General features: G+C 27.9%; 1 protein-coding gene across 4 annotated transcripts in view; it reads right to left on the reverse strand.

The window, feature by feature from the left end:
• Positions 1 to 20,560: 20,560 nt before the first annotated feature.
• LOC139096195 (uncharacterized) overlaps positions 20,561 to 27,443 on the reverse strand; it is a 45,562-nt gene continuing 38,679 nt past the window's right edge. For all 4 annotated transcript variants that reach the window (XM_070647886.1, XM_070647888.1, XM_070647885.1 and 1 more), the window contains one exon: positions 20,561 to 27,122. In XM_070647886.1, coding sequence (XP_070503987.1) covers positions 27,044 to 27,122 — 79 coding nt within the window. In that variant the 3' untranslated portion in view covers positions 20,561 to 27,043. The remainder of the gene's footprint in view (positions 27,123 to 27,443) is intronic.

Raw genomic sequence — 27,443 nt, forward strand, 5'->3', positions numbered from 1 at the left:
CTGATAGTTTCTTGAGACTTAAAATTTCTACTACATTTAATATTATTTTTTTTGCTCATTTGGGAGGTTCGATTTGGTTTTTGTTCTGTACAAAAAGCTGTTTTTCAATTTACTCTTAATGATCATAAAAGCAAAAACAAAATTTTAATAAGTTTGAGGATTGTACATAAGAACTTGGTAAATGAAAATTTAAATTTCACATTAAATATTATTTCCATAGAGATAAGTAATCTTGCAACTGCAAGCTGAATAAAAGTTTCAGTCAAAGTTTAGTATACTTTACAGACAATGTTTGTTTAGATTTGATAGTTTTGGAAATACAGTTCTATTTTTCATTTTAATAATTACAAAATTTTACACAAAATATCACAACTGTGGATACATAATATCCAAGAGGCAGATATATTATCCTTACTAACCAATAGTATTTAGTTAGTAGCTTTACTAACCATATAAAACAATGAGCATAATCGCCTTAATGGGCGTACTCATGAGTATACTCAATCAATATGATTAAGCATTTTCAATTCTGTGAACATACTCATGAGCATGTTCCTTGCCTGTTTGGATATATAAAATGTTTGTTTTAAAAGAGGAACAATTGAATTCTTAAAATTTCTATTATTTTAATCTTCTGAACCACTCCTAAACTTTAACGACCCCCCTTATGAGCTTGCGTAATTTACTTGCTACTCTTAATATAATATTCATTGAATTGTTAATGTTGCTTTAATCTCAAGTACCTTTTTATTTATAATTATCTCGTATTTATTATTCAGCATAAAAATTGAAATTAATGATGGATAAATAAACAATTTTGAATGAGAATGAAGGCGATGTAGAAGCGGAAAATAAAAATCATTGTTTGTAGATACCTTGGTTGGTCATGGAGATGAAACTACATAACAAAAAAAAAATGTTCAAGAAGCATAATCATGACAGGATGATTTGCCCGAAGGCAATAAAGGAGAACAATAAAGTACAAAAACAAAAAAAAAAGCTTTCGTCATTTTTTTTACGTCTGACAAAATATTCTCCATCTCCGTTACTTACAACATAAGCTAATGTTGTTGAAAGATTTTCCAATCCAAGTTGCTGCTATCGTTACTGCTGATTATACTTTTCATTGTTGTCAAAGTTTTCATTTTTAATAGAAGTCCTTGAACTTTGCTTGAGTACACAAATTATTTACATTAATAACAGAAATAAGAGCTCTCATTCGCATACAATACGCACACAGAGTCATGTATATTTTTTTACACATGAACGCATACTGTATATGTTCATTATTAATATGTTAATGTTTTGCCATAGCAAACAAAAATTTCCATTTTTACGAGCAGTGAATTAATTAAATTACATGTGCGAAGGTCTTTCATAATTTAATTAAGCTTTCATATATGCCTTTACTCTTTTCACTTCTGCTGTTTATGATATGTACCTTTTCATTGCCTTTTTTCATCTCTCTACTTCATTCCTTCCTTTCTTTCTTTTTTATTTCCTTTTGTTTTGCATTTGACATGAGAAAAACAAAGTTGTTGTTTTCCTTTCTCAAGTGAATTTATAAAACCTTATGGTTTTTCTTGCTTTACTGTTCTTAGAGTTACTTCTTATGATTTTACAATTGTTTTCTATGAATTCATATAAAATAGGAAAATTAATGGATTTAAGGGAGGAAATTTTTGGACTATAAAATTGTTTGTGCAGTTTAAAATTGATTGATTATGCTTGATATATACTGAAAAAGGATCCACACTTTAGCACACTTTGAATCGATTAAGCATGGTGAGCACAACAAAATATTGATTTTTCGAATTATCGTAATCGAACTAATATCGAATTAGTTTATTCTTTTCCGTCGTTTAAAGCCATTGTTGTTTGTGCATCTGCCTAAATATTTTAAGGAAACTTTTTTATCTGTGTTGTGAAACTTTTTGATACCACAACTACAACCTCATACGCTGATTTGAACAAGATTGAGTTTAATCCAATTAAATTGAACATGATGATCCTATACTGCTGGATTATGGACATGATCCTTATTTAATTGATCTGGATATTACTAGAGCTTATTATTATTCTACATAATAGTTCTATATATTCCTAAATAAGCTAAACGCATAAAAATTATGATTTTACTGGACTGGAATATGTCCAATGTAACCAAAATGATCCATATGCATTACATTGATATTCCTTAGTGAACAGGGGGTTCTTGAAATTATTTTTGTTTTATGAGATTCTGTAAAGTCAATTGACATAGATTTATGAAGTCCCTAATGACCGATAAATTAATATATTCCCTTAAGATTAAGAGGAACCTACGAATCTATCTTATAAGTTTTAATCAGTAGTTTGCTTTATTGTTTTTTAAAAGTACTCCTTTTTCATTTAAAAGTTTAAAACTTCAACTAAAATTCCAGCACAGCCATTAGTACCTAAAAATTTCTACATATAAATTCAAGATACATGCAAAATTGGTGCTGTTGTATAGACATCTACATACAAACTGGAGAAAGGGTTATAAACAAAACAAAAACAAGCAGAAAATAATCCTTTAATTATATCGACATGAATTTTGTGATTACAGCATCCGTTAAAATTTGTATTTTGAATGTACGATAAGTTTATCTTTGTTTGTTTCTACGTATGTACGTGTTCACATTTGAGAATTTATTTTCAATTACTACAAAATTTGTGATCCTACACATCACTTTTCTAATTCCATGTAACCCATTGATTCATAAATTAAGTTAAATAAAATTAAATTTTGTGCTTTAGCAAATGATTCCAAATCTTTGGAAACATTAAACAGCAAAACACTTCTGTTCAGATGGAAAAATTTACTTCGTTTTCCTTTTCTAATTCGTCACGTTTCCCATGAAAAAGGCAAATAGAGAGTAGATGGGGAAGAGAAAAGAAAGAAAAATAAATTGAGATTTGTGATACTTTTACTTACTTGATGTAGCAACAGCACGAGCAATAATAATATTTTGAAACACCATGTGAAAATAAAATTCATGAAATAAAAGCTAATGAGTTTATGAGGACATTTTTGGGAGAAAAGTTTTGGGTCTATATCACATATTTTCGAGAAAATTTAATTTTGAAAATTTGAATTAGTGATTACTTATGTAAGAATTGAATAAAAAGCTAGAACTGACATTTTATAAATACTGAAAATCTAGTGATGATTGCATAATTACCCAAGAGCCATGGCCGAAAATCCGTTTTGAGACTGAATTTCATTTATTCTGGTCTGGGGAAGAGCCTGAGATTGGTTTTTCGACTATTTCTGCATCGAGTTTTTTTTTCGGGTTAGTAAATCCAAAATAATTAAAGTAAATAAATCGTTTTTTAAGTATTTATCTTTATTGGAAAAAAATGCAAATCAAAGTTTTTTAACAGTTAATATTATGAATAGGGGTGTCGATTTTTTGGGTTTTCAGGATTTTTACAGTAAGAGAAAAAAAGATCAAGTAAACAATTAATAAGCGAGCAAATGAAAAGAATAATGGAGACAAAAATAGAATATTGCTCGCTTTTTTTACTTTAATTGCACTTCCTGATGTATTTGCTGTCCAAATTCATCAAATCACTAACAAAAATACTTTGTTGGAAGGCTTTGTTGGAAGGCAAAAACAAGTCAAAATGTACTTTTAACAAAACAAAAAAAAAAAAAAAAAAAATATTTCACTTTAAAATCTCTCCTGAATTCACCCAACAGCAGTTCATATACTCTTACTTACGACTGTCAAAGCTAAGCCTAATTTAAACCCTACCTTATATGGCATAAAATTAAAAGTCACCCAATACTGCCATGTTAAAATATCAAAAAAAAAAAAACTAATAATACGGAAACATATTTACTTTACAAAAAAAAAAAATATGTCGTAAGATTTAAGAAAAAGTAGCATTTAAGAATAATGCTAAAAGAACAATAAATTAGGAACCGAAAAAAGAACAGACAAAAAAATTGGGTGACCGGCACTAACTACTTCTAAATACTACACTAAGTCTACTTATCAAACTAAACAATACTTTAACTGCTCAATGACTCCTTTAGCAAACTACTTTGAAATTTTACAGTAATAAGTACAAAATAACTACTTTGACAAAGTACTACTAAAAATACTATATTAACTGCTTTGACAAACCACTGCATTTAACTACACTACGACTACTTTAACAAACTACTACTAAACATTATTTTAACGACATAATATCTTCTTTGACAAAGTTCTATTAAATACTACAGTAACTACACAATAACTACATAACTAAACAACTAACAGATTGCTTTTAGACTCACTGATTGTCGATGTCCTTTGAAATTTCCATGCTGATTTGAGACATTGAGATGCGTTGAGAGACATTGAGCGATGAACAGTCCATTTGGTGATCCGAAGGTGAAACTGATGAATTTGATTTGATTATGGACTGAAAATATAATAAAAAACCATGAAAAATTATTACAATTTTGTCAATACTTAGTAATTTAGAAAATGCAAAAACTTATCTTAAGTCAAAAAATTAAGCTGCGACGGATAATAAAATAAGTGACTTTATTGTGATTCCGACCAAAAGGTCATGAGTTTGAGACTCGGCAGGAGAAACTTTTTCATTTGTAATTTTTTGAATCATATGCAGTTGAAACGCGGCTCACAGCCTCCCTTTGTATCACTATTTCTGGTATCACGATTGAGGGTGATATTTTGAGATTTAAACTAAAATTGAAAAATAAAATAAATCATAAGAAAAATAAGCATACTTTGAAAATTAGTAAAAAATTGCACTTGAGCTATTGATAATACTTTTGAAACACAGCAGTTTCCATTAAGCATTAAACGAACGATATTTAAACTCGATTTAACTGTTCCTTTTTTTGTCATTTCTCTTGATATTGGCTATTCAACATTGAATTTTTGAACATTTAAATTATTTCAATAGACCCGTGTAATCTTTACCCATTTCCTAAAATTAATTGAATTAAACGTACTCCTCACATTTTATCTTGCATATGGTGACCAGAAGATTTTCGCAAAACACTTTTAGAGTAATCACTTTTTAAAAAAATCAGGACACTGTTAAATTTGGCACTATTCGGGTTCTTTTGGACCATTTTAAGCCTTGATATTCAAAGAACTAATTGAACTACGTTGGAAACTTTCAAAAAGGTGCAGAAAATAATTGAAATTCAGAAAAAAAAATTTAATTTCTGGACTTGAAACTTCAAAACAAAATGTTCATAATTTATCCAATATCCAATATTTGCATGGAGTTTGGCCATCTTGAATAATCGGGACATTTTGAGGCTTTGTCGTGACACAGCAGCAAGAGAGAAAAGTACAGCAGCATCATGGCAAAAATACATCAAATGACCGCCCTTAGCTTGCATCTTTTATGAAGTCAAATATGATTCATAAATATGAACAATCTTGACCGAAGAAAAATTTGCATGAAGATTATGTCTGCACATTATTTGACTTGACTTGTAAGGACTTGTAATCGAAGATTGTTGAATTATCTCCATCTAAGATTTGTTGAATTTGAAAAATATCAAACTGAAAATAAAGAAAAAAATATTTAATCTTAAAAAAATATAAAAGCAACCATTGAAAATTAAAAAAAATTGCAATTGAACTATTGAAAATGACTCATTATACACATGCTGAGCAGTTTTCGATACGCAAAAAACAAGGATGCTTAACTCTATTAAACTGCTCCCTTTTTTGGCATTTTTCTTCATGTTGGTCTTTCAATCTTGATTTTTTGGAAATTTGGATCACTTTCCAATAGACCCATGCAATTTTTATTAATTTCCAACAATTAATTGAATTAAATGTATTTAATTCAAATTACTTACATCTCTTGAAGATCTTCAGGAAGAAAAACAAGAATGATGACAACGTTAAGCGACAATTGATGGATCCCAAAGAAAACGGTCATGTTGCTATGACGAAAATTTTTTGAATGATTTTGAATGAATAAAAAAAAATTCCAAAGGTTACTTGATTTTTTTGTCCCTAAAATGATTTTTTTATTTCTTTTAAAAAGTTTTAAAACTTAATCATCCTCAGTGAAAGTCAAGTTTGAGAAATTGATTTGTTATACATTAAATGTCAAATATGTAGAATCATGTTGAATATGAGACTGCATATGACCAAGTACTTGGGATTTGTAATCGACAACCCTAATTATGAATGATGATTCAATAATATTGAATATACTGCTTAATATGAAAATTTTAATTCCAATCGAAAACATCGACAGATTATTGATTTAGCAACTTTTTGCTTAAAATTGATTCAAGTAATCAAACAGATTTATCATATGTATATGCAGCAAACTTGATTTCAATGTTCAAACCACAGAATTCTTATTCCATTCATCAGTTTACATCTTCACAAATGTTTACATAATTCTTCAAACTTTTGCTTCCCTTTTATTATCAATTTTGTTTGACATCTCTGCAAATTTCCATTCTATGTATCTCCTTTTCTCTTCTACAAGCAGGAGTGGATAAGAAAAAAAAATATTCTATTCAGTTAGTTTTACATTTCTCAAAATACATTCAGGAATGTGTCGAGGCAAATGGAAGACGCCACTTTGTCTGGTAAACAAGTAAAAATCAACAAAAATAGATTTTATTTCCTGCGCCCCACATTTCCATATTTTTATACATGTTTGTATTCAATTTCCTTAACATAACAAACAAACTTTTTTTTCTCCTCACTTGGCACTTTCTTTCCATCTCTTTTACACTCTTTACTCTTTTTTTTCATTACGTTCGTTATGCTGTATGTGCAATAACAGCAGATTTTTTTTCTTTGTTGCTTCTATATCCAAAAGTGAATATATAAATTATTATGTTCTCACTTCTTTTTCTATACGGTGGGCTCTAATTTATCAATATTCCATATTTTTTCTCTCTTTTCTTCTTCCTCATTATTTTTTTTACGATGTGCTGCGTAAACAGAATGAACATCTTATTTGTATAATTTTCCAAATGGCGCTAATACAAAAATCTTCATCTATTTCTTCTTTTTCGACAAAAATATACATAGAAAATGAGCAAATTGGTATTCTGTGCTATAAATTATATTTTCCTTCCTTCTTTTCCTACTCACACCATGTTTTTCTTTTGCTTTTTATGTACACAATGTACGATTGCCATTGCCTACAACACCGTACACAATAGAATGAATTGTGCTGTTAGAAATGATATTTAATGAGATCGTTAGAGCAAAAAAATACTTGAAATTCTGACAGAAAAATTACTTTTTAATAAATTCGTAAGAGGCAGCAAATTTGAAGTTTTCTTAAAGTAATAGCTAACATGCTTCATTTTTGCGTTGAAGAGTCTGAATCTGATGTTCTTGTAAATGATGTTAAACATTGAAATTAATTTAATTATTTCATGTTTTTTTGTTGAATAATTCAGTGTTTTTAATAATCTTTCGACGGCACTCAAAAGAGTTGTGGTTTACCTTGAATTTTAACCTTAAGAAATTAGAAGAGCATAAATAAATTTGCATTCAACTTTTTACGATTAGATGATTGAGGACATTTTTGAACTCGCTCAACTTTCTCCCAACCTTGCTCTACTATCACGAACATGCTCTTTGTCTGTTAAATTTACGTTAAAGTTCACTATCCTTTTTTGATATTTTCAACCAACATAATGCTAAATATCAAGTGATTTACCTTCTCATACTTTCTGTTTTTGCTAAGGACACTACTGACGGCCGAATCAATGACGTAATACATTCTTTAAAGAACAGATTAAAAACCTATTCAAACTCTTCCTAAGAAGACAATCCCACAAACAGACTACAGTGAGTTTACAACCTGATATCAAAAGTGAGATGGACAACAGCTTCAAGTCGGAGCAAGTTTTCAGTAATTATGTTAGTTATCAAACAAAAACCTATAAAATTATTTAAAATGTGTAAAATTTAGTCCAATATATTTGAATATTAAATGAAAACGTAGCAAACCTGCTTTCTGCCAACAGGTTCCACATACCCTTATCAGCATTTTTTTTTTGATAAATTTCTTCTAATTTTTCCATTCATTCCCCGTATAATCATTTTAATTGCAAAATCTTCCCTAATGAGCAGTCGCACGATTTCAAATCACATATGCTTAAAAAATTAACGTTACAGACGCAGGAGAATTTTCTTCATACTTCTGTAATGAAAAAATTAGTTAAATTACATCATTTGTAGCATCTGCTACATCATGAATGATTATTGTCTCGTTTCATTTTGAAGACGATGCTAGTAATTGAGGAAGAGAATGGGAAGAGGAGAAAGGAAAACGAATGAAATGAAGCTTGTAACTTGTATAGAAAATAAAATATAAAAATGATGGAAAAAGAAGAATGTAATGTGAAAGAAATTACTTGTGATAATAAAAAGTCAGCATTCATAGTTTTCATGATGTGTGAAAAAAGGAAGTTGGCATGATGGCAGTAAAGTAAAATGATGCTTTCATAGCTCTAGTCACGCATCTCAAGAACACAAAAAGAGTGAAGTGAATTTCCTTTTTATTTTTTTTTTCATCATTTTTGTCGCCCTCCTCAGCTGTTATTTGATATTTGGTTTATGTCGTACCTAAAAAGCTTTTTAATTTGATCACGTATGAGTTTTTCTCATTTTGTATGGAATCTATCTATCTATCTACGCCATATATTTATACATAACACGAATGAAATAAAGTTGAGCAAGCAAAGTAAACGAAAAAGGTGAATGTTGCTACAAAAGCAGCTACGAGTTCGAAATATTTTTTTCCCTCCTCTCGATTTTCTTTTTCCTCCTTCGCTTGAGCACCGCTTGACAATAAAAATGTTAAATAAATCGTACGTGACAAGTTTGCAACCATTTTTCTGTGACTATAGAAAAAAAAGCGAGAAGGAAAAAGAATGTCTGATAAAAATATAGTTTTTCTTTTTGGTATATTCGAGATAAATGGTTGAAATTTTATTCCCTTCATTCATACACCTACCTATATATACATTTATTTTTGTATTCAGGGTTTGTTTTCTTTCAAAACGAACTTCACATTTTTGCTGTTTCTGCTTACTTACTCACTCACTTGCTTGCTTACTAACTCATTGTGCACACATTTATATGTGACTATCATGTACAGTCGGGGAATAAGAATAATATGAAAAGAATTGAAAAGGATAGAAACGAAGAAATAACATCAGCTTTTGTTCGTTACACTGTCATATGTAGTAAAACAATTGCAACTCGATATTTTTTAACGCGATTACTTGGCGTTTCAATTAACAAGTGTCGTTTTTAGACACAAACTTATTCTGTATTTTGAAACTCATATCCGCCGGTTTAAAATCAATTGCTTAGTTTTAATCTCAATTTAATGCCATTTTGCTTAATTGTCATATTATATTGAAAATCGTTAAAATGCAGTGAAAATCATTTATTAACTTAGGTAGATAATGCATTAATTCAACAGTATATGAATATAATTCAGCATGAATGAATTTCTCACCAGCGGATGAAAAATGGTTTTGACTGAGTCGCTGAATAATCATTTATCAAACATATAAGTATTAAGCATGAATAAGTAAAATTTTGTCACATCATAAATAATACACATTGCATATGTATGTAGAAACTGAAACTATTTGTCAAAATAGCAGTTAAAAACCACAACCATATCATCCACTCAACATTATCTCGTGAAAACTGCATTAAATCAAAAAATATGGAGCAGAGGAATTTTAACTTCAGGCGAAAACTAGAAAATGTTTGGGGAGGGGTTTTGAAAGAGGATACACATGTGTATTTTATACCATATCAGCCTCATGAGATTATAATTTCCGTCTATCTAGAAAAACATAATACCATAATTTCCATTTTTCAAACTTTTCTATTTTGCACATTAAATGATTAATGAATTTCATAATCATTAAAATAAAATAACACAGCAGTAGAGCAAAGCATGGCATAAAACAATATGGTTAAAGGCAATCATTAAGTGTGCTTCATTGCATTCGCCTAGATGATGTCAGTTTAGCTTCATGTTTTCATGATAAATAGCCAGTGATAAATGATAATTAAAACGTTTTGAAAAAAATGGGATGCATATCTACATATAATATCTATGGCAATAAATGGTAAGCACGAAGAGATTTATGTTGGAAATTATTACCAATGATTAAAAACTTTCGTATCTTCTTCTTGTGTCCATTGTGTTCATACTCTCTTTATGTATACATGACTATATATGCTCACTTTAAAATTTATGGTTAGAGAAAAGTTTAGCAATAACTTCTTTATATAGTTGATACACAAGTAAAACCAAGCAGCAGAAGTTAGTAAAAGAAATGAGAGAAGTAAAAAAAAAACTTAAGAATCATAAAGACTTTATGTTCGTCCTCGTACAATGGGCGGCAGCAGTAGAACTACACAAAACTGGCAAGGAAAACTTTATCCAAGGGAACATTTAACAAATGGCTTTAATGTGAGCTCAACTTATTTATGACATTCATTTTACAGAATGTTGATGAAAAGTTCCCTTCTTCCTTTTACAATGCTTGCTCTTTGCACAAGAACAAAATCTATTAAATGGATTCAACTATATTTTTTGTAAATCATAAGAGCAATAATAATAATGGTTCAGATAAAAGAACTGCTTTAACGAAGCATTTCGAATACCTATGAATTATAAAAAAGCTTTAATTTAAATGTTTTCCACTTGAACAGAATGGGGCGTAGTGGTCATTATTTATTTGTCACTTCATCATATGTATCATATGTATGTACTGGATTGAATCAAAAAGCAATTGAATCGAGATTATTTCATTGTAAAATGATTCGAAATCAAGTTTAATGTCTAGCATCATAGAACATTTCATATTGTGTATGTATATTAGGCATAACGTAAAAGAGCCATATAATTCGTCTAACCTGATTTTTACTTTATTGCGTTGCAACGAGGTGGAATGAGAATTTATAAAAAAAATGCTTGAACTCTGAAAGGACTCTCACGTCAACATCTCTTTCGTTGTCCTCGATTTGAGGATTTCATTTTTCCCTTTATCGTCCTATGTATACATGTAAATGCTTTTTTTTTTCAAACAATAAACCTTTTTGTGCCTTCATTTTTCAAGTTTTCACACTCTTTTCTCTCGTTTTTTTGTTTTGCTTGAAGATGTAAGTCGAATATAAATGACATTCAATTTATTTCTGTTGACAAAAAATAGCGTTTTTGCTCCCTTACGTAAAATAAGCTCCTTTATTTTTATGTATATTTGTGCTTTCACGAATAAAATGTTTCTTCTGTTTTACTCTTTCGTATTCTTATTCACTTTGTCTTTACTTTTTTTTACTGCGTGCTATCCTCATACTCTGTTGCTTTTGGTGAAGCCGTGATTGAATTTTTAGCAAGAATCCTTTTAAAGTCATTGACATTACGTCACGCACTTTGACTTCATTTGGGTTCAGGATTAAAGGAGCTAATTTTATTTTAAAACAGATTTTCTTATTTGATGTTTTAAATGTACAGTAGCATCAAGTCAGAATGTGATTTTATACGTGGCTAAAAATTGAGCAGTGCTTTCTTTATCTCATCGCTGGCCATACAGTTCAGCTGTGATCCATGGCGTCTACAACTGGCTGTATCGCTAGCAAGAATTGAGCAGTGCTAGCTTCAAGATATCAAAGACAGAAAACTTTAAGTTAACGTGATTGCGCTTCATTGAAAATTCTTTATTGTTAAAGCCAATACTTTGTTCTCTTCAAATCATGTATGTATCACTATATTTTTTACTTCCAACCAGAAAATCTTTCTTATACTTGGGTGTTGTCTTCGTCATCATCGTCTCTCGTTGTATTACAATTTTTACGTTTTCTCTTTTGCCATTTGCATGCAAATTCTTTTCTCTACATTTCTTTATTTTATTTTATACATTTTTTTATATACATAAACATTTTTTTTTTGGTGGAATCAAGGCTTAAGCACTCAGCACTCTATAAAAGCATTTAAGCGACATTGTGAGACTTGCATGCATAATTTTACTTATGAAATGAACAAAAGAGGAATAGAATAGATAGAAGAGGCAAAATGGAATGAAAATCTCAGTGGAATTTTTATTCAATTGTTTGCTATGCTGTCGTATTACTAAATGGAAATATTTTTTGAGCTTAAACATGAACACAAAAATAAATCAGCTTTATATACTCTTAAATTTTTTTGCAATCAATAAAAATGTTGCTATGGTACACAAAATAAATTCCTTTTTAGCTATTCTTTACTTTTTGTCTATTTCATTCCATTATTTTTAATAGATGAATAAGGAGAAAGTAGCTGGAGCCGTTGTTCAAAAGAATTCTCATTTATTCTTTTTATATTGATTTCTTCAGATGTTCATCAACATTTTTATTCTTCAACAACTAACTCACTCTTATTCCATAAGGAGGGGGAATACGAAGAAAACACGACACGACACATATAACAATAGAAGAAAATGTCATAGAGAAGTTGAGTGAAAAATCTTTGTCAACATAATATCTTTAATGAGATTGTGAAAGGAAGCAATAGAAGAAATGATTTTTCCTTCCCATCTTATTCTCTTCTCCCTTTCGTATTTCTATGCTTCTTATACATTCGGAATTGAATTTCTCGAAAAATATATATATTGTATGAAAGTTAATAAGTGTTTTATTGAGGAATGAATGATGGTAGCGTATTTGTACAGCCACAGTTATAACAACTGTATATTTTAGATAATAAAATATTCTCAGGTAATTTTTCTTTTAAATCATTTATCCTTTATATTTGACATGATCAACATACAGCTTAAAAGCAGTTATCATTCATTTAGTCCTAAAACATTCTAAGAATAAATTGATCAACTATTTACTCAAAGCATTAATTGCATAGTCAGTCAAAATAAATTGTAACTTCATGTTCGATTCAAAAGCAGCTAAATGAAAATTTGCAGACTTGAAATAAGAAGGAAAGGGGTTGTAAAAAAAGCAATGTTTTATGTACCTGCGGAGAATTTCACTTTTTTATTATTACTCAATAAAGTACAGACATAGAACGATAGAAGGGAGAGCGATGAAGATGATGGGGAAATAAGATATCATACTACTAAGGAAAATAAGAAGACTATTTCTATTACACGGATTTAGGGAATTGAAACTTAATAAAACTCTCGTGGGAAAAATTGAATGATGAAAACTTGAAACTGTGAATAAAATTTATGAATTGAGACTAAGATGATAAATTGAAATTCTAAAATGATTAAATGGATAGTATTAGCATTTTTTTATGATGTTGAAGAATCATGTGATTTTAATCAAACTCTATGATTGTTATTTTTAATGAATATACTTATCAATGTGTGTCACCGTATTCTTGTGACATATTTAGTTAGGAAAAATTCAAATTAATAGCTAAATTGCTAAACAGGCTAAAACCATGATTTCATGGTACCGAAATACAACTAATGTACTTAAAAGCGGTATCTTTGACTGTTAGGAAGAGTTACCATTTTGAGATTATTTGGCTAAATTTAGATATTTGGTCAATATTATGGTACTTTTGTGCGCCGTGACACAGAAAACTTTGCCCATCACTGATAAATAATATTCTTTCTTGAGATTTCCTTCAAAATTTTGAAAATAATTTTGTATATTTCTTAAAATATAAATCTCTAGATTATGACTGAAATAAATCTTAACTTGTACAAATCAATGCTCACTCATATTTATCCTTTAATTTCTGATCTCATGATTTTTGCCATAGAGATTTGAGCACGAAAATCATCTAGAATACGTAATGTCGTTTTATCAGACAATATACCGTAATCGATTCATAATTATTAATGATGTGACACGTGCTGACAACAAAAATCTACAATTTTGCTTGCGATAATAAATAAAAAGATGTAGGATTTCTCCGAACACACATACTTGCAGTGTACAGAGGAAGAAGACAATAGAATCATCATCGTTATCATCATAATTTTTAACAGACAGTAGCAATAGCAATTTAATATTTTATAGAGAAACATTTTCAAGACAATAAAATTATTTTGAATCGTTGTTTGAAGAAAAAAATTGAAAATGAAAATTGTTGAAAATCGTACATGACATAAAACGATTTTCTCTATTTTCTAAAAGCTTCTTGTTCTTTATTTTCCGTTTTTTTTTTATCAAACAATTATGTGTGCAAGTGTGTTTGAAGCATTTTCATTGCATTTTATCTTGCAACTTTCCACACCAAATGTTTTTCTCATAAATTTTCAAGCAGAATGCAAAAGAAAAAGATATTTATTTCCAAGCTGTAAGAGAAAAGGAAGGAAAAATCTTATTGCATTTGGTAGAAAGAAATGAATAAGCTTCTCTTTTTGCTTTTTTTGAAGATTTTGAGAAATTTATTACATAGCATTATTATTTTCTAGTTGAGAGCTTTCCTCCTACCTTATCGTCCCCTCAGAAATGTGTACATTGTGTACTTGCTTCTGTGCATGTAGAGTTAGAGAAGATCTTCAATCTTTATCCTATCATAAAATTCACTTTTCTTCTTCTAAGCTTCCGAAATGAGTTTAAACATATTTGAGGTTGCAGACGCATTCAATTAATTTGTTGAACAAATACTCTTCCAAGTAACCAAAATGTTCCATATGCATTATATTTACGTTTGAAAGGAATATCAATCTAATAAGTACATATAGAACATCTTGTAATATTTCAAATTAAAAAGGAATATTTAAATTGTTTTTAAATTAAATTGCAGCAAATTGGTCAAAATTAATTTGATTTTTCTAAATTTCTTAAATATTTCAGGGGATTTCCCATTGTAGTAATATTTTTCATAAGAAGCACAGCCTATAAAAGATAATTCTATATTTATTTTTTTAAGTTAAGAATTTAAACGGCTTTTATAAATTTTGTAGGTATTTTCCAAAAATTTTCTTATCCTTTAAAACCGTATTAAAAGTAATAAAGTTTTGCCTGTTGCAATTCACTAGGTACTTCTTTCCTATATCTACGAATCTCTTTATAAATCCGTTGTGGTAACTGAAAATTTTTTAGTTCACCCAGCTCTTTCAATATGTCAATATGAAAGAGATTCTATTTAGTAAGTATATTGACATAAGGACATTTCAAAGTCTCATGTGCATTTGATTCTTAAAATCCTATTAAAGAAAGAAGTGAATAATGTTAAAAGGATAAAATCATGAAATATAGTTTATATTGGAAATACTTTTAAGACAGCAAAGAAAAAAGAAGAATATGGATGAAATTATTGCTTTAAATACATTTCATAATATTAAATCGAAAAGAAATTGATCTCAACACATGGAACTGAAATGTGAATGGAAAAAATTTATCTTCTTATTTCTAGATTTATACTACTTATTGAAATCCTAAATTTATAACATAAAATTGAGAAATAGAAAGAACTCAACAATGAAAGATGTCTTCAAGTACAAATTTTAAGTCCAATAAATTATGTTATGCATCAAATTGCTCCAAAGCTTGCAAATAAAAAAGATGGAAAATGTAAATTGCGAAAATGGAAATGAGGATGAGCGGGAAAGAGCTATTAAAAAGAATTTTTAAACGTAGCAGCCTCAGCCCTAAATATTTTACAACCATCAGAGTATCATAAAAAATTTTCCAATATAATAACCGTAAAGAAGTAATAAAAAATTGCTTTTCACCTGGTGAGACTTTTCTTTGCTATAACATAAAAATTGTGCATAAAAATTTACACACAAAAATTGGCATTAATGTGAAACAGTCGGAGCGAGAAGAAAAGTAAAATTATGATGAGAACAAGAATGAAAGAATTTTGGAGAAAAAAGGACACTGAGTGCATAGGACGCTGTACTGTACTTTGAAGAAACACTTGGCTAAATTCATTAAATTTTTGAATCATATTACCTTCAGACATAATGAGCTTAATACACCATTTGCCACACAAAAATGCATTAAAAATTTAGAAAGATTTTTTTTTCGTGTGCACTGCAAAAAAGTTGGTAAGTGAGCATTAAGACGAGAAGAAGCACAATTTGAAGGCGTCAAGCATCAGATTCTCAGGAGTCATAAAAACAACCATTAATGACTATCATAAAAATAATAGCTACCGATACTTGTGTTATTATTAAAATGTATATATAGGTGTAGATACGACCAGTTGTCTTGAACAGCAAAAATATGCAAATTAATGCTATTTTCCTTTATTTACATCGCATCGATCGAAAATACAGGAAAATATCTCAGCTTTTATATTTAAAATTACTCTATTTTCTTCGGTTTGTTAGGACTTGCAGGAACTTGCATGAGTATGGTGGGTGGAAAAACTTTTCGGTTCACTAATTGGCTTCATTGTTATCATTTCCGAGATACTGTTTACAATTTTACTGTTGAGGTAAATTAATAGATGCAACAACAGGGTTTCTGAAGCCTTTTTCGACAAAAGTATTTTTTCCGTTTTCCATTATATTCTTAAAACTAATACATTTTGGAAAAATTTTATTACATATCATGTAAAGAAACTCACAGTCATCAATAATCGTTCATTTTGTTTTGGATTTATTTTGTACATTGACAACATTAATAGCCCATTACCTGCCACCTATCCTAAATAAAAGATAGAAAAAAGTCCCTCCTGAAAATGCCACTTTTTAGAAACCCTAGGCAGCAGCAATGAAAGAAACTTAATGCTTATTATATTGCAAATTCATATATAACGAAAATATAAAAGAAGCAAGTCTCAAGTACCATAGCTTTTAATATTGCTTTCATTATTATTTCTAAAGTCAAGAAGAAAATATGAATGTATTGCAGAAATTTCTATCTTTATCATACTCGTCTATAGCAACATCAGCTTCAACATTATAATCTTTCATACAAACATCATCATCATCATCATCATAACAATACATACTTTTCTTCCTTTCTTTACAATTAACCTGTACTTTCCTCAATTATTTTTTCAATAACTTGTTTTGTGTAGTCATTGAGAGAACGGACTCGTTAGAGAGACTTAGCGTAGTTTTGAGGATCAAGGATCGTTTCCAAATACAAGTGACTGATTATCCTTATGATTGGGATTGATTGCTTGTCAAATTCATGTTCCCAATTCTTCTTAATAGGGGATTCAAATCTAAATGAAAATGATCAAAGACCAACATGTGTCGATAAATGATCGACTCGATTTGACAATTACCATTAATTAGCAAAATTTTGATTTACAATGTTTTTTGAAATACAAATCTTGTAAATTAGTTCATTATTTTCTTTTTCGAAATTTGCGCTATTATAAGAAGCATAAGCACCTAAATGCTTATCATGATTTTTCAACAATAATTAAGTTAAACGTGTTTACAAGAAGAACAAAATTTGTGATGGAATTTATAATTTTTTTAGGAATTTCCAACAATAAAATTTAATTAAATTTACAAATTGAATTTCCCGCTTTGCTTTATTTAGGAGGTAATTTTTGTTTTAATTTATTACGACTTTTGGCTTTTATATTATGTAATATAATCATCGTGGTAATGTATATTTTTTTATTCACTTAATGAATTTATCATGATATTATGACAAGCCGCTAAGAGCTTTCATTGAGAAATGTTCATGAAAAGTCATGAGGCAATGAAATTTGATATTTTTATGAGTCAAAGTGTTTACGTACTGTATTGATGCAGTTACCAGGACTGATAAAAATTTAGAAAAATTGTTACTAATTTAATTTAACTTTATTATAATTTAATCATCTTAAAACATTCACACTTATATATAAAATAGAAAAATTATTCCATACAGCAATCAAATGTTATGCAAATTTTCGAAAAACAAGCCTATTAGCAAGTCACAACCCAAGTTTGTGCTAAATTTATTTCAAATTAATCGCTCCATTTCTTTTCAATGATGTATACCTTTGGGTTTTATAGCTCAACAACCATAAAAATTTCTGATGTACTCGTTTTGTGAAAATTTGCCATTAAGATGCATTTTCATTCATATTAAAATTTTATGATTGAATTTTATTTAAATCAAGCCATTATGATATTTTATGGAGATTACTTTATGTATTTGTAGAAGCATTATAGGAATTTAAATGTGTGGGATGGAATCTGTAAAAAAAGATCAAGCGGAGCATAAGCATGTAAAACTCAAGAATAAAACTGTGAACGAGTCATCGGAAGCTAGCGTAAGATGAAAATTATTATTATAAAATGTTGTCCAAACTGTGTACCGCTTCACACAAGTGAATTTTTTTTTTGAAATATCATGTACGATTTCGGTAGTGGCTTGTGATCTAGTTGTGCCGTGGCACAAAAAAATTTGAAAACTATACCTAAATGATAAAATCCGGCCCTAGGCTGACGTGACTATGGCTTCTTGTCGAATTCAGTTTAAACATGGTACCCTGGCTCCAGATTTTGGATCGATTAACTGACTTGTGCTATTAGGGATCTAAACACAATTCCTGAAAATACTTTTAAAGGCAGTACAATAATATTCAGTAAAACAACAATTTTGTAGAATTTTCTTATACATTACATATATTCTCATACACATAATGAGTTCAAATATATTTAATTCTTTAGTTTTCTTTTCTTTTGACTATACATTTTCTTTCTTTTATTATGTTTTTTTTTTCTCTTTTTTTTGTGTTCAATATATTTCCTTTTTCTTACAATTTTATTCGATGATGTTCTGAAGATTGAATGAATGGATTTCTCGTTATCTTTTAATTTTTCGTTCAACTCTTATGCTTTAACATTTTTCTTTTTTTTGTTTCTCAAACGAATTTTATATCTTTTATCCTTCTTGCAAAAATATTTCCTTGCACGTATCATTAGTCTTTTAAGTATCAGCTATTTTAAGCTTTTTACGGCATGTTTTGCTTCTTTTCACTTGTTATGTTCTTTTACGGACATTAAATATGCGCACTACATTTAACAAAAAGTAGAGATATTAAATTCAAATGGAAAAGACGCAGTAAGAAGAAAAAGAAGAGAAAAATTATTTTCATATTTTTGATAATTGGCTGAAGCTGTTTCACTTTGTTATAATGGAAATATAATGTAACATAACATGATCATAAAAATATTTTTACATTCCTCGTTTTGTTTTCATCACAATATACCTCTCTTTTATTATTGTATATTGGTACGCTAATTTATCGCATTTGTGTTCAGTTGACAGTTTTATGATGTTATTGTTATGTATTTATATCTTAGAGAATAAAAAAGAGTATTTTTTGTTCATCTCTCAAGGCTTGCTCTTGTTGTGTGTATAAAAAAGTTTTTACTGTTTTTCCTATCGTTTTGACGTCCATTAAATAACAATCATTCTGTGAGTAAGAAATGAAATAATGCTGTCAAATGCTTGAAGTATCATATCAAGTTCATTGTTTAATAGCCGTTCTGTCTAAACCACAAAAAACTTTAATCAATATAAAATATAATTCTCATCTGCTTTTAATTCCCTTAAAGATGTGTATCTCAGTAAAAGCGTTTAGACCTATGTTATGTCTTGAAAGAAAAAAATTATATTTTTGTACTTGAAAGACAGAGCAATAATGCATTAACCAGATTAATAAGATTTTTGCAGATTTAAACTTGTCAACCAAATTTATAATTTTAAGCGGAAAAATCTCCATTATTGTGCAGTTAATGGCAAAATTTTCTCTTATTTCAAAAGTATTTTTTTGAAAAATTTATTCCAGATTGCTGTAAGTGAAAAAGTATTTGTAGAAACTAAAGTTGAAAAACAGGCAAGGTTAAACAAGATTGGATTAATTTTTCGACAATTCTTGATGAATTCTTCTATTATTCTTAAATGAGACCAACTCTCACAAAATCTCGTAAGCCCTTTGTAGTATGTTATGACTTTTTAATTCTTATCAAACGATTTATGGGATGAAATTCCTGCGAAAAACATTTACATAAGCTATTTAGTTAAAAATTTACTTCATTAATTTGATGTCCGAATTTAAAATTTCTTAAAAGTTAAAGTTTATTAAATTATCGTTGGATTCACAATCTCTAGAAATTTATAAGTGCTTAGCACTAGATAGCTCTTAAAAATAAAATCAAAATTTGATTGATTTCAGCCAAAAAATCTCAGTCTTTGTTTGAAATTTCCAATGATATTCAAGCACTGATGCAGAGTTTTATGTAAAAAAACTTAGTTTGATTTAAGCGTAAATTTGAACCTTTTTAGCGGAACTCATTCATATTCACCCTTTTTGATTTATCTTTATGGATGCAACGAAACAGCGAGATGTTATTTTCAAACCAAAAACATGAAATCCTGTGTGAGATGAAAATATTTTTCCATTCTTTTCCTTCTTACATATGTGTAAATAAAGTTAAATGGCAAAAAAACAACAAAAAGGTTTCAACTTTTCCATTGTTCAAAGATAATATTTTTAAGCATCAAAATAACTTTTTTGTTATGCGTGAAAAAACACCAATTTTCATTTGTTTTTACTTTGTATTTTCAAAAGATATGGTGTGTGTCATTCGTTGCTGAAATAAATTTAAATATATATATATATGTTATATATACGCATCACTTTATTCATCTTTCAAATTGTGACATGTTTTTTATTCTGAACTTTAGCCATTCATTGTTCAATTTCTCTTAAATAATCTATTCATTTTTTTTGTAATTGTGTGTTAATTGTGTGGTTTTTGGGGTGCAAAATAAGAAAATTACATTTTATTATTCTGATTTTTTTTTCTTCTTCTTCTTCTTTTGATTACTGGAATATCATTTTTTTCATTTAATATACTACGTAATTCAATATAATAATTAAATTTGATTTAATTTATGTTGATGCATTAATTAATTTAAACATAAATTATTTTTGGCATTACTCAATTAAGATTATGATATGAAAATGGAAAAACCTATCTAATGATAAATCCTTTTAGAAAGAAAAATTGTTACAATTTTTTGGAAGATACAACTTGCAGTTCCTAATTGCAAAATTCAATGTATGTTTAGGCCAATTTTTAACAACGGGGATATTTTCATAATCTGTAAAATTGTATCATTTTTTCAATCAAATGAATTATACTTCAATCCTATCCCGAGTGACATAAATGAAGAAGGCTCAGCCACAAAGCTCATAAGGCTCCACAAAAGCTCTTTTATTAACACCAAATGGAATTATCCGACTTCATTCTATATTGAGGCGGTTTCCATTTTGTGTTAATAAAAGAGCATTAGTGGAATCTTAAAAGCTCCTCGGATGAGGCTTCTTCAAGTGTGCTACTCGGGAATCAAATCCCACGTCAACTTGCTTTCACTTTATTTTTAGTAAATTTTGTCAAAGCCCGTTGCAATGGCCATTGAGTTTCAATTTTTAGTGATCTTATTCTTCATTCTTCCATCTTTCTTAAAGTAACCAAAAGTGATTTTCTACAAATATTACATATACTTAATAGGTTTCTTATTATTTCTTTCACCTTTCATTTATGATAATAACAGCAATTTAAACAATTCTTTTTCGTAATAATATTCATCTTCAACTGACTAATCACAATGCTCTAAAACATTTATAATGTCTATTTATGGTATTTTTCTCATTAATTAATCGCTTTATATCTATTTCTTATTCACTTTTAATTCATATTATCTGCTAAAACAATTATAATAATTAATTAATTAATTAAGTATGGGTTGCATGGGATCATATCATCGTATTATTAATAAAAAGAACATAATAATAAGACATGTATGTAGCACAGGTTATTTACTCTTTATTAGCATTTTTTTTCTTCATTTATATTTTGTTTTGAGAGAATTTACGTAAGGAATTTTGTTTCATCATCATCCTCATCTTTTTCAATTAAGTTAAGATTTTTCGGAGACGAAAATATCACTTCGTTGAGATTGAAACATAATATAACAAAAACAATAAAGAAAAGTTCACTAACGATTCAACAAAAAGTTAAAATTAAAATGACAAAAATAGAATTTAATTCCTTTGGGAATATCTTTCATACAATGGCTTAATTATCAATAAACATGTTAAAAATTTCAATTTAAAAAAATCTTATTCTTGTTATGGGGATGAAAATTTTATTTTAAAAGTATTAAACCCGAAAAACTCTGCAATTCAAAAAAACTTGAATGCAATCTTTTCGAAGGCACCTGAAAGTTTTGAATTTTTAAAAGTTTTCAAATAAATAATTAGCAATTAGAAGATGACAAGAACTTTTAAGACAGATATTTCTAAAAAATATCAAATCAAAATAATTCATAACTTGAAGGAATGTAATTAGTGGCAATATGATTATTTCGATGTATAAGAGTTTAAAAAGTATTGAAGAAAAGAACAGAAAATATTCGAACTAAGTATTTAACATTACAATAATCGTGGCATTTTAAATTATTGTGCTTGAAAAATGCCTTTAAATAATTTGTTTTATTGGAAGAAGTAAAGCCTTTTGATAGATTGTTGAGCATTAATACACAAAAACCCATTCATGGTTGAATCGTTGAGTCCCTAACAATTAATTAAAGTACTAAAGAAATTATTCAACAGAACAAAGAACGCGCAATAATCTCATTATAGAAAAAGAAGTATATAGGAAAATAAGTAGAAAAGGAGATATAAAAGACCAAGAAGGAGCAAAAGAGAAGAAAAACTTTTTTCCCGCTTATAATAAAAATTTTCTTTAAAAAGAGTAAGAACAAGAAAAACAAGAAGAAAAAAAATTATGTTGTTGAGCATTTCGCTTGAGTGAGCAACTTTAATCATCTTTTAAATTATTATACAGTCTGTACTTACAAAATAATGGAAAAGAAATAAATGAATAATACGAAAGCAAAAAAAAATTAAATTAAATTTTTCATCCTTACTTACATCTCTGCTTCTAATGAAAGCAAACGAAAGTAAAAAAGAGAGAAATTGTGAAATAATAACAAGAAAGAAATAAGTCATGAAGAAAAGTGAAGTGTACTTAGCCGTTAAAAGGAGAAAATAGATAGGTGTGGATACTTTTGGTTTTGGTTCTTCATTAATTGTTGAATTCAGGGGCAAAGAGAGATGAATGGGTAGATTTATAACAATTATTCCGAGTTCTAAGGCTAAGCCCTTTCATGGTGCAATGTGAAGTTATTTTAGTAACTTATTCTGAGAATATTAGCCTGATAATGAGACAACTTTCAATCTCAGCTTGCAATTGTTCTAATTAAAGCTTGAAAACGATTTGGATTTTGTATAGAGTCAATCGATTTGAAGTGACATTTCGATACAAAATTTGGCTCAATTTCGAACTCAAGTTTCAATTAAAAGTAAAAGTAACCACTATTAATATTCAAATTGAACCTTAGCAGTGTGTCACATCCTTGGATGCTCCAAACAAAATTTTTATCTTCTCATTCGCAATTTTATTTTCTCATTCTTTTTTTCTTTAAGTTTTCGCAGGAAAAACTCATTAATTAGTTTATGGAGTTGAAATTTTCTTCAATAAATTCAAAATAATGAGAACTTTTTTTTCCATTTGCCTTCTCCTAAGATCGCACAATTAGCTATACGCTTTTTAATGACTGTAAGCGAAAGAGAAAAAAAAATTATAAAAATATAAAAACTTTCGCAATTTTAATTTCTGAAGCTTATTATCTAATAATGTTAATTGGGATTGTCATTCTTCTTTTTTAAACTTGAAAACATTTTTCATTTTTATTATTATAATTATATTCTCATCTTCGTCATTGATATTTTTATAACTTTCAAATAGAATGCCATCAGTTTGTGCTACTTCTAGGGATGAGATATTGAAGAAAATCAAGATTAAAAAATCACATAATTTACTAATGAAATGATAAAATCTAACGCAAAGTTTTATGGCATAAAGTTATTAAAGCGGCGAGGTAATAAAATGAAATTTCAAAGAAATAAGAAAAGTAATCAGGATGTAATTAACCTTTTAAGAAAAAAAGTACAGTGTGGATGGAAAGGCCAATTAATTAAAATCACTGTTCTGGAATTGAAATTATTTAATGAAACATAAAAGGAGTTCTGGGGAAATTCATAAAGAAAGTTTTTTTATGGAATTTGCGGTTAAACTTCTTCAACGTAAGCCATATTTTAATTAAAATGTACTTTAATTTATTGAATTAAGATTTTATAATTTTAGACATTAAATTTATATTTTTGACCAGAATTTTGTTTAAAGAATTGAAGTTTTAGACCGAAAAATATATAAAAATGAATATTAATTCCACAAAAATGAGTTCTAATAATCAATGAACTAAAAATTTACTGGAGTGATAGATTTACTATGACATGAAAACAACAAGATACACTTCAAATATCTTCACTTTTCTTCAATTTATTTTTAAAGGCCATTTAACTTTTTCATCGATTTATTTTTACGTACACTTCTCTGCATTACTTCTATGTAAGGTTTTATATTTTCTTTTATTATGTATTAATTGATAGGATCGTAGAAAATCAGAATTTATTGTATTTCTCTCTTACCCATTAAAATAACGCTTTAATTGTGAGTGTATGTGTGTGTGTCATAACGTTATAACATTCATCTCATTTCATTACGATATTTATCATAATTCATTGTTTTATAATATATTCGGTGTGATATTTACAAAGAGCGCATGTAGTTAGTTACATAATCATCTTCGTCATGTTGTCCTTAAAATTTCTAAAAGAGTCACTATTTTTTTTGATTTCTATAAAAACTAGTTCATCTATTCTCGAATTATTTTTTATTATTAATGTTTTATTTTCTTTTTTTTTTCATCTAACACTGTTCATCTAAAAACATTCAATTTAGATTCTTTAATTATTATTATTCTTATTATTTTTTATCATCATGATCAAAATAAAGATATCTGTGATATGTCTATAGAAACTTTTTTCTCATTTTAATTTTTTCTTATTTCTTTTTCTCTAGTTTCAATTCATTATTATTATCTATTACTATATTTCATATACTATAATTATATAACTAAAGAGGGACTACTTGTTAGCCTTAGACAGACAGACAAAGACAGAGTATAGATAATTAGATAGAAGTTTTGCAATAAAAGCTCATTTTTCACATTTTTTTTTTTGTAAGAGATAAAACCTGATTTAATTAATTCATTTCTGTATTCAATTTTAAATTAAGGAAAGTTTTCATTTTCTTTAAAATTTTTCAGATGTGCTAAAATTATTTTAAATTCAAAGTTGTCATCAAACATTTACTTTGCAGCTTTTCTTTAACAAAAAGTTTTATAAATTTTAAAATTTTCTGTCAAAATTCCCGCAGGAAAATCCATAAAAATTAATCTGAACTTTTTGGTAAACTTAGTCAAATACAAAAAGCTTAATTAAATTAAATTCTATCTCTCACAGGAATTAAAATAAAAAAGTAAATTTAAACAAGAGAAACTTTCAACATTGAGTTTCATTTTTCTTCTTTTGTTCTTAAAAATCACAACACAGAGTAGATGTCATTTTATTTTGTATGCAGAATTTTTTTTCTTACCACTTAAGATTAAAACTTTTTTTATTTACACTTACTTAATTCATTTTTATTTCCTCTGATAGAAATTTTTATTTTTTAAATGTAATCATCTACATAGCAGCACAGGTACGACAATATTAAAAAGAATTTTTTTTATTCACTTTTCAATCTATATTTTCAACATGAAATGATTAACAAAAAATTTCATTCATTTTTTTAAAAGAAAAAGAAAGTCACGAAGAGTTAAATAAAAACAGGAAACAAAGAAATGCATTAAAAATGTGTGAGTGTATCGAGTGTGTGTATGTGTATAATATTTATCGCCCTAATGATTTTCATTTCACATTTCGTCTTATGAATTAGGAAACTATTCAACGTCATTGACAAAAATATTCATCTCATTCATCTTAAAGTAATTTTTTTTATACTCTTATTTCTATCCTTAATAAATCATCGTCATCATTGATTTGAAAGTGACCTCTTATTTTTTAGCTTTTTTTCCTTTACCATAATTTATGTTGTATGTATATATATTTCTTTTATATTATTTTCTTTGCTTAGTATATGCTAAAGATTTAGAATTTTTATTTTTTTTCGTCATATTTTATAAAAAGAGACAGGAAAAGTATGAAAAAATATGAAATAAAATGACGTAAGAATTATGAGAAAGATTAAATAAAAGACCGCAAGGGAATGAAAGTCTCAATTGTGAGCATGTTTTTTTTTTTAATTTTATGTTTGAGCAAATCCATTCTTTTAAGTATTGCCATCAGAATTGAGCTAGTCTCTGAAATTATTTGTTTTAGGACGAAATTGATTTCTTTTCTGCATTGGAAATATTTTTTATAGCATAAAATATTAAGGTATTGCATAATTTCAATAAACAAATGCCATCATTATTCATATTCTACATTAACAAACACATAATACAACCATCGTACGATCATCGTTTCATTATTGAAATTAAATGTGAAGCATTAAAAGTTAGAGTTTAGAAAGTGCTATTGCCATCACACCAAAAATGATCATCATTGTAAAAATGAAAGATTCTTTGATAAAATTGGAAAGAACATTTCACAAACTCTTTTAAAAACTTCATTTTTTCATCATCCTTAAGGGGTAAAAGTGTAGGAGGAATATATTTCAACCTACAATCAGGCAAAAGATTTGCAATGAAAAAAATACTTTTCACAACTTTCCAAATTTTGATTGTTAAGCTTTCACCATGAATTGAACATATTTTTGATTAAAATTAAATATTATTATTTTACTATGACTATTATAAAAGTATTTTAATATTAAATTTACCTTCATTCATTGATTTCAAAAATTATTATTTTCACTTAGTTATCTTATTATGTTTACTACTATAAAACAACTTATAATCATATTTGCAAGAGAGATTGTCTTCAGTTGACATAATTTTTATTTTTTGTTTTCATTTTCATCATCATCAGAAAGTTTTTATTCTAATTAATTTTAAAATTTTCACTCTTAAGATTCCATTTTTTTTTTGTTGATGCTGTATCGAAAATATCAAGAAATTATAAATTAACATTGCTGGATTTCATTTTCTTGAGGCCGATGTGATTTCATGTGAGCGCTTCGACTTTTGACTTTATTAAATACTCTGTAAAGAAAATAATGTAAAGAATTTTTTTGAGTTTAATGTCATTTTTCAATGAACATTGAAGAAACAATTTTTTTTCTACTTTGTGATAATTTAATTTCTGCCTCCGCATTTCCAACATGAAAGAATATTGTTATGGCAACGGAAAAGAAACAATCCCCATAGCGAAATAAATTAAATTTTTCGTTTACTTTCTGCTTTAGTAATATCCGTTGAGTAGACTGTTCATTGATCTAACCATACAATATTCTATTTGTCATATTTTTGATTGATTTTGGAATTTTAACTCTTGATTTGAATGTTTTAAAGTTTGTGGAAACC

The sequence above is a fragment of the Chironomus tepperi genome, unplaced genomic scaffold (assembly GCF_022539635.2).
Source record: "Chironomus tepperi strain 1889 unplaced genomic scaffold, CSIRO-AGI_Ctep_v1 contig_376, whole genome shotgun sequence".
Classification (NCBI taxonomy): Eukaryota; Metazoa; Arthropoda; class Insecta; order Diptera; family Chironomidae; genus Chironomus; species Chironomus tepperi.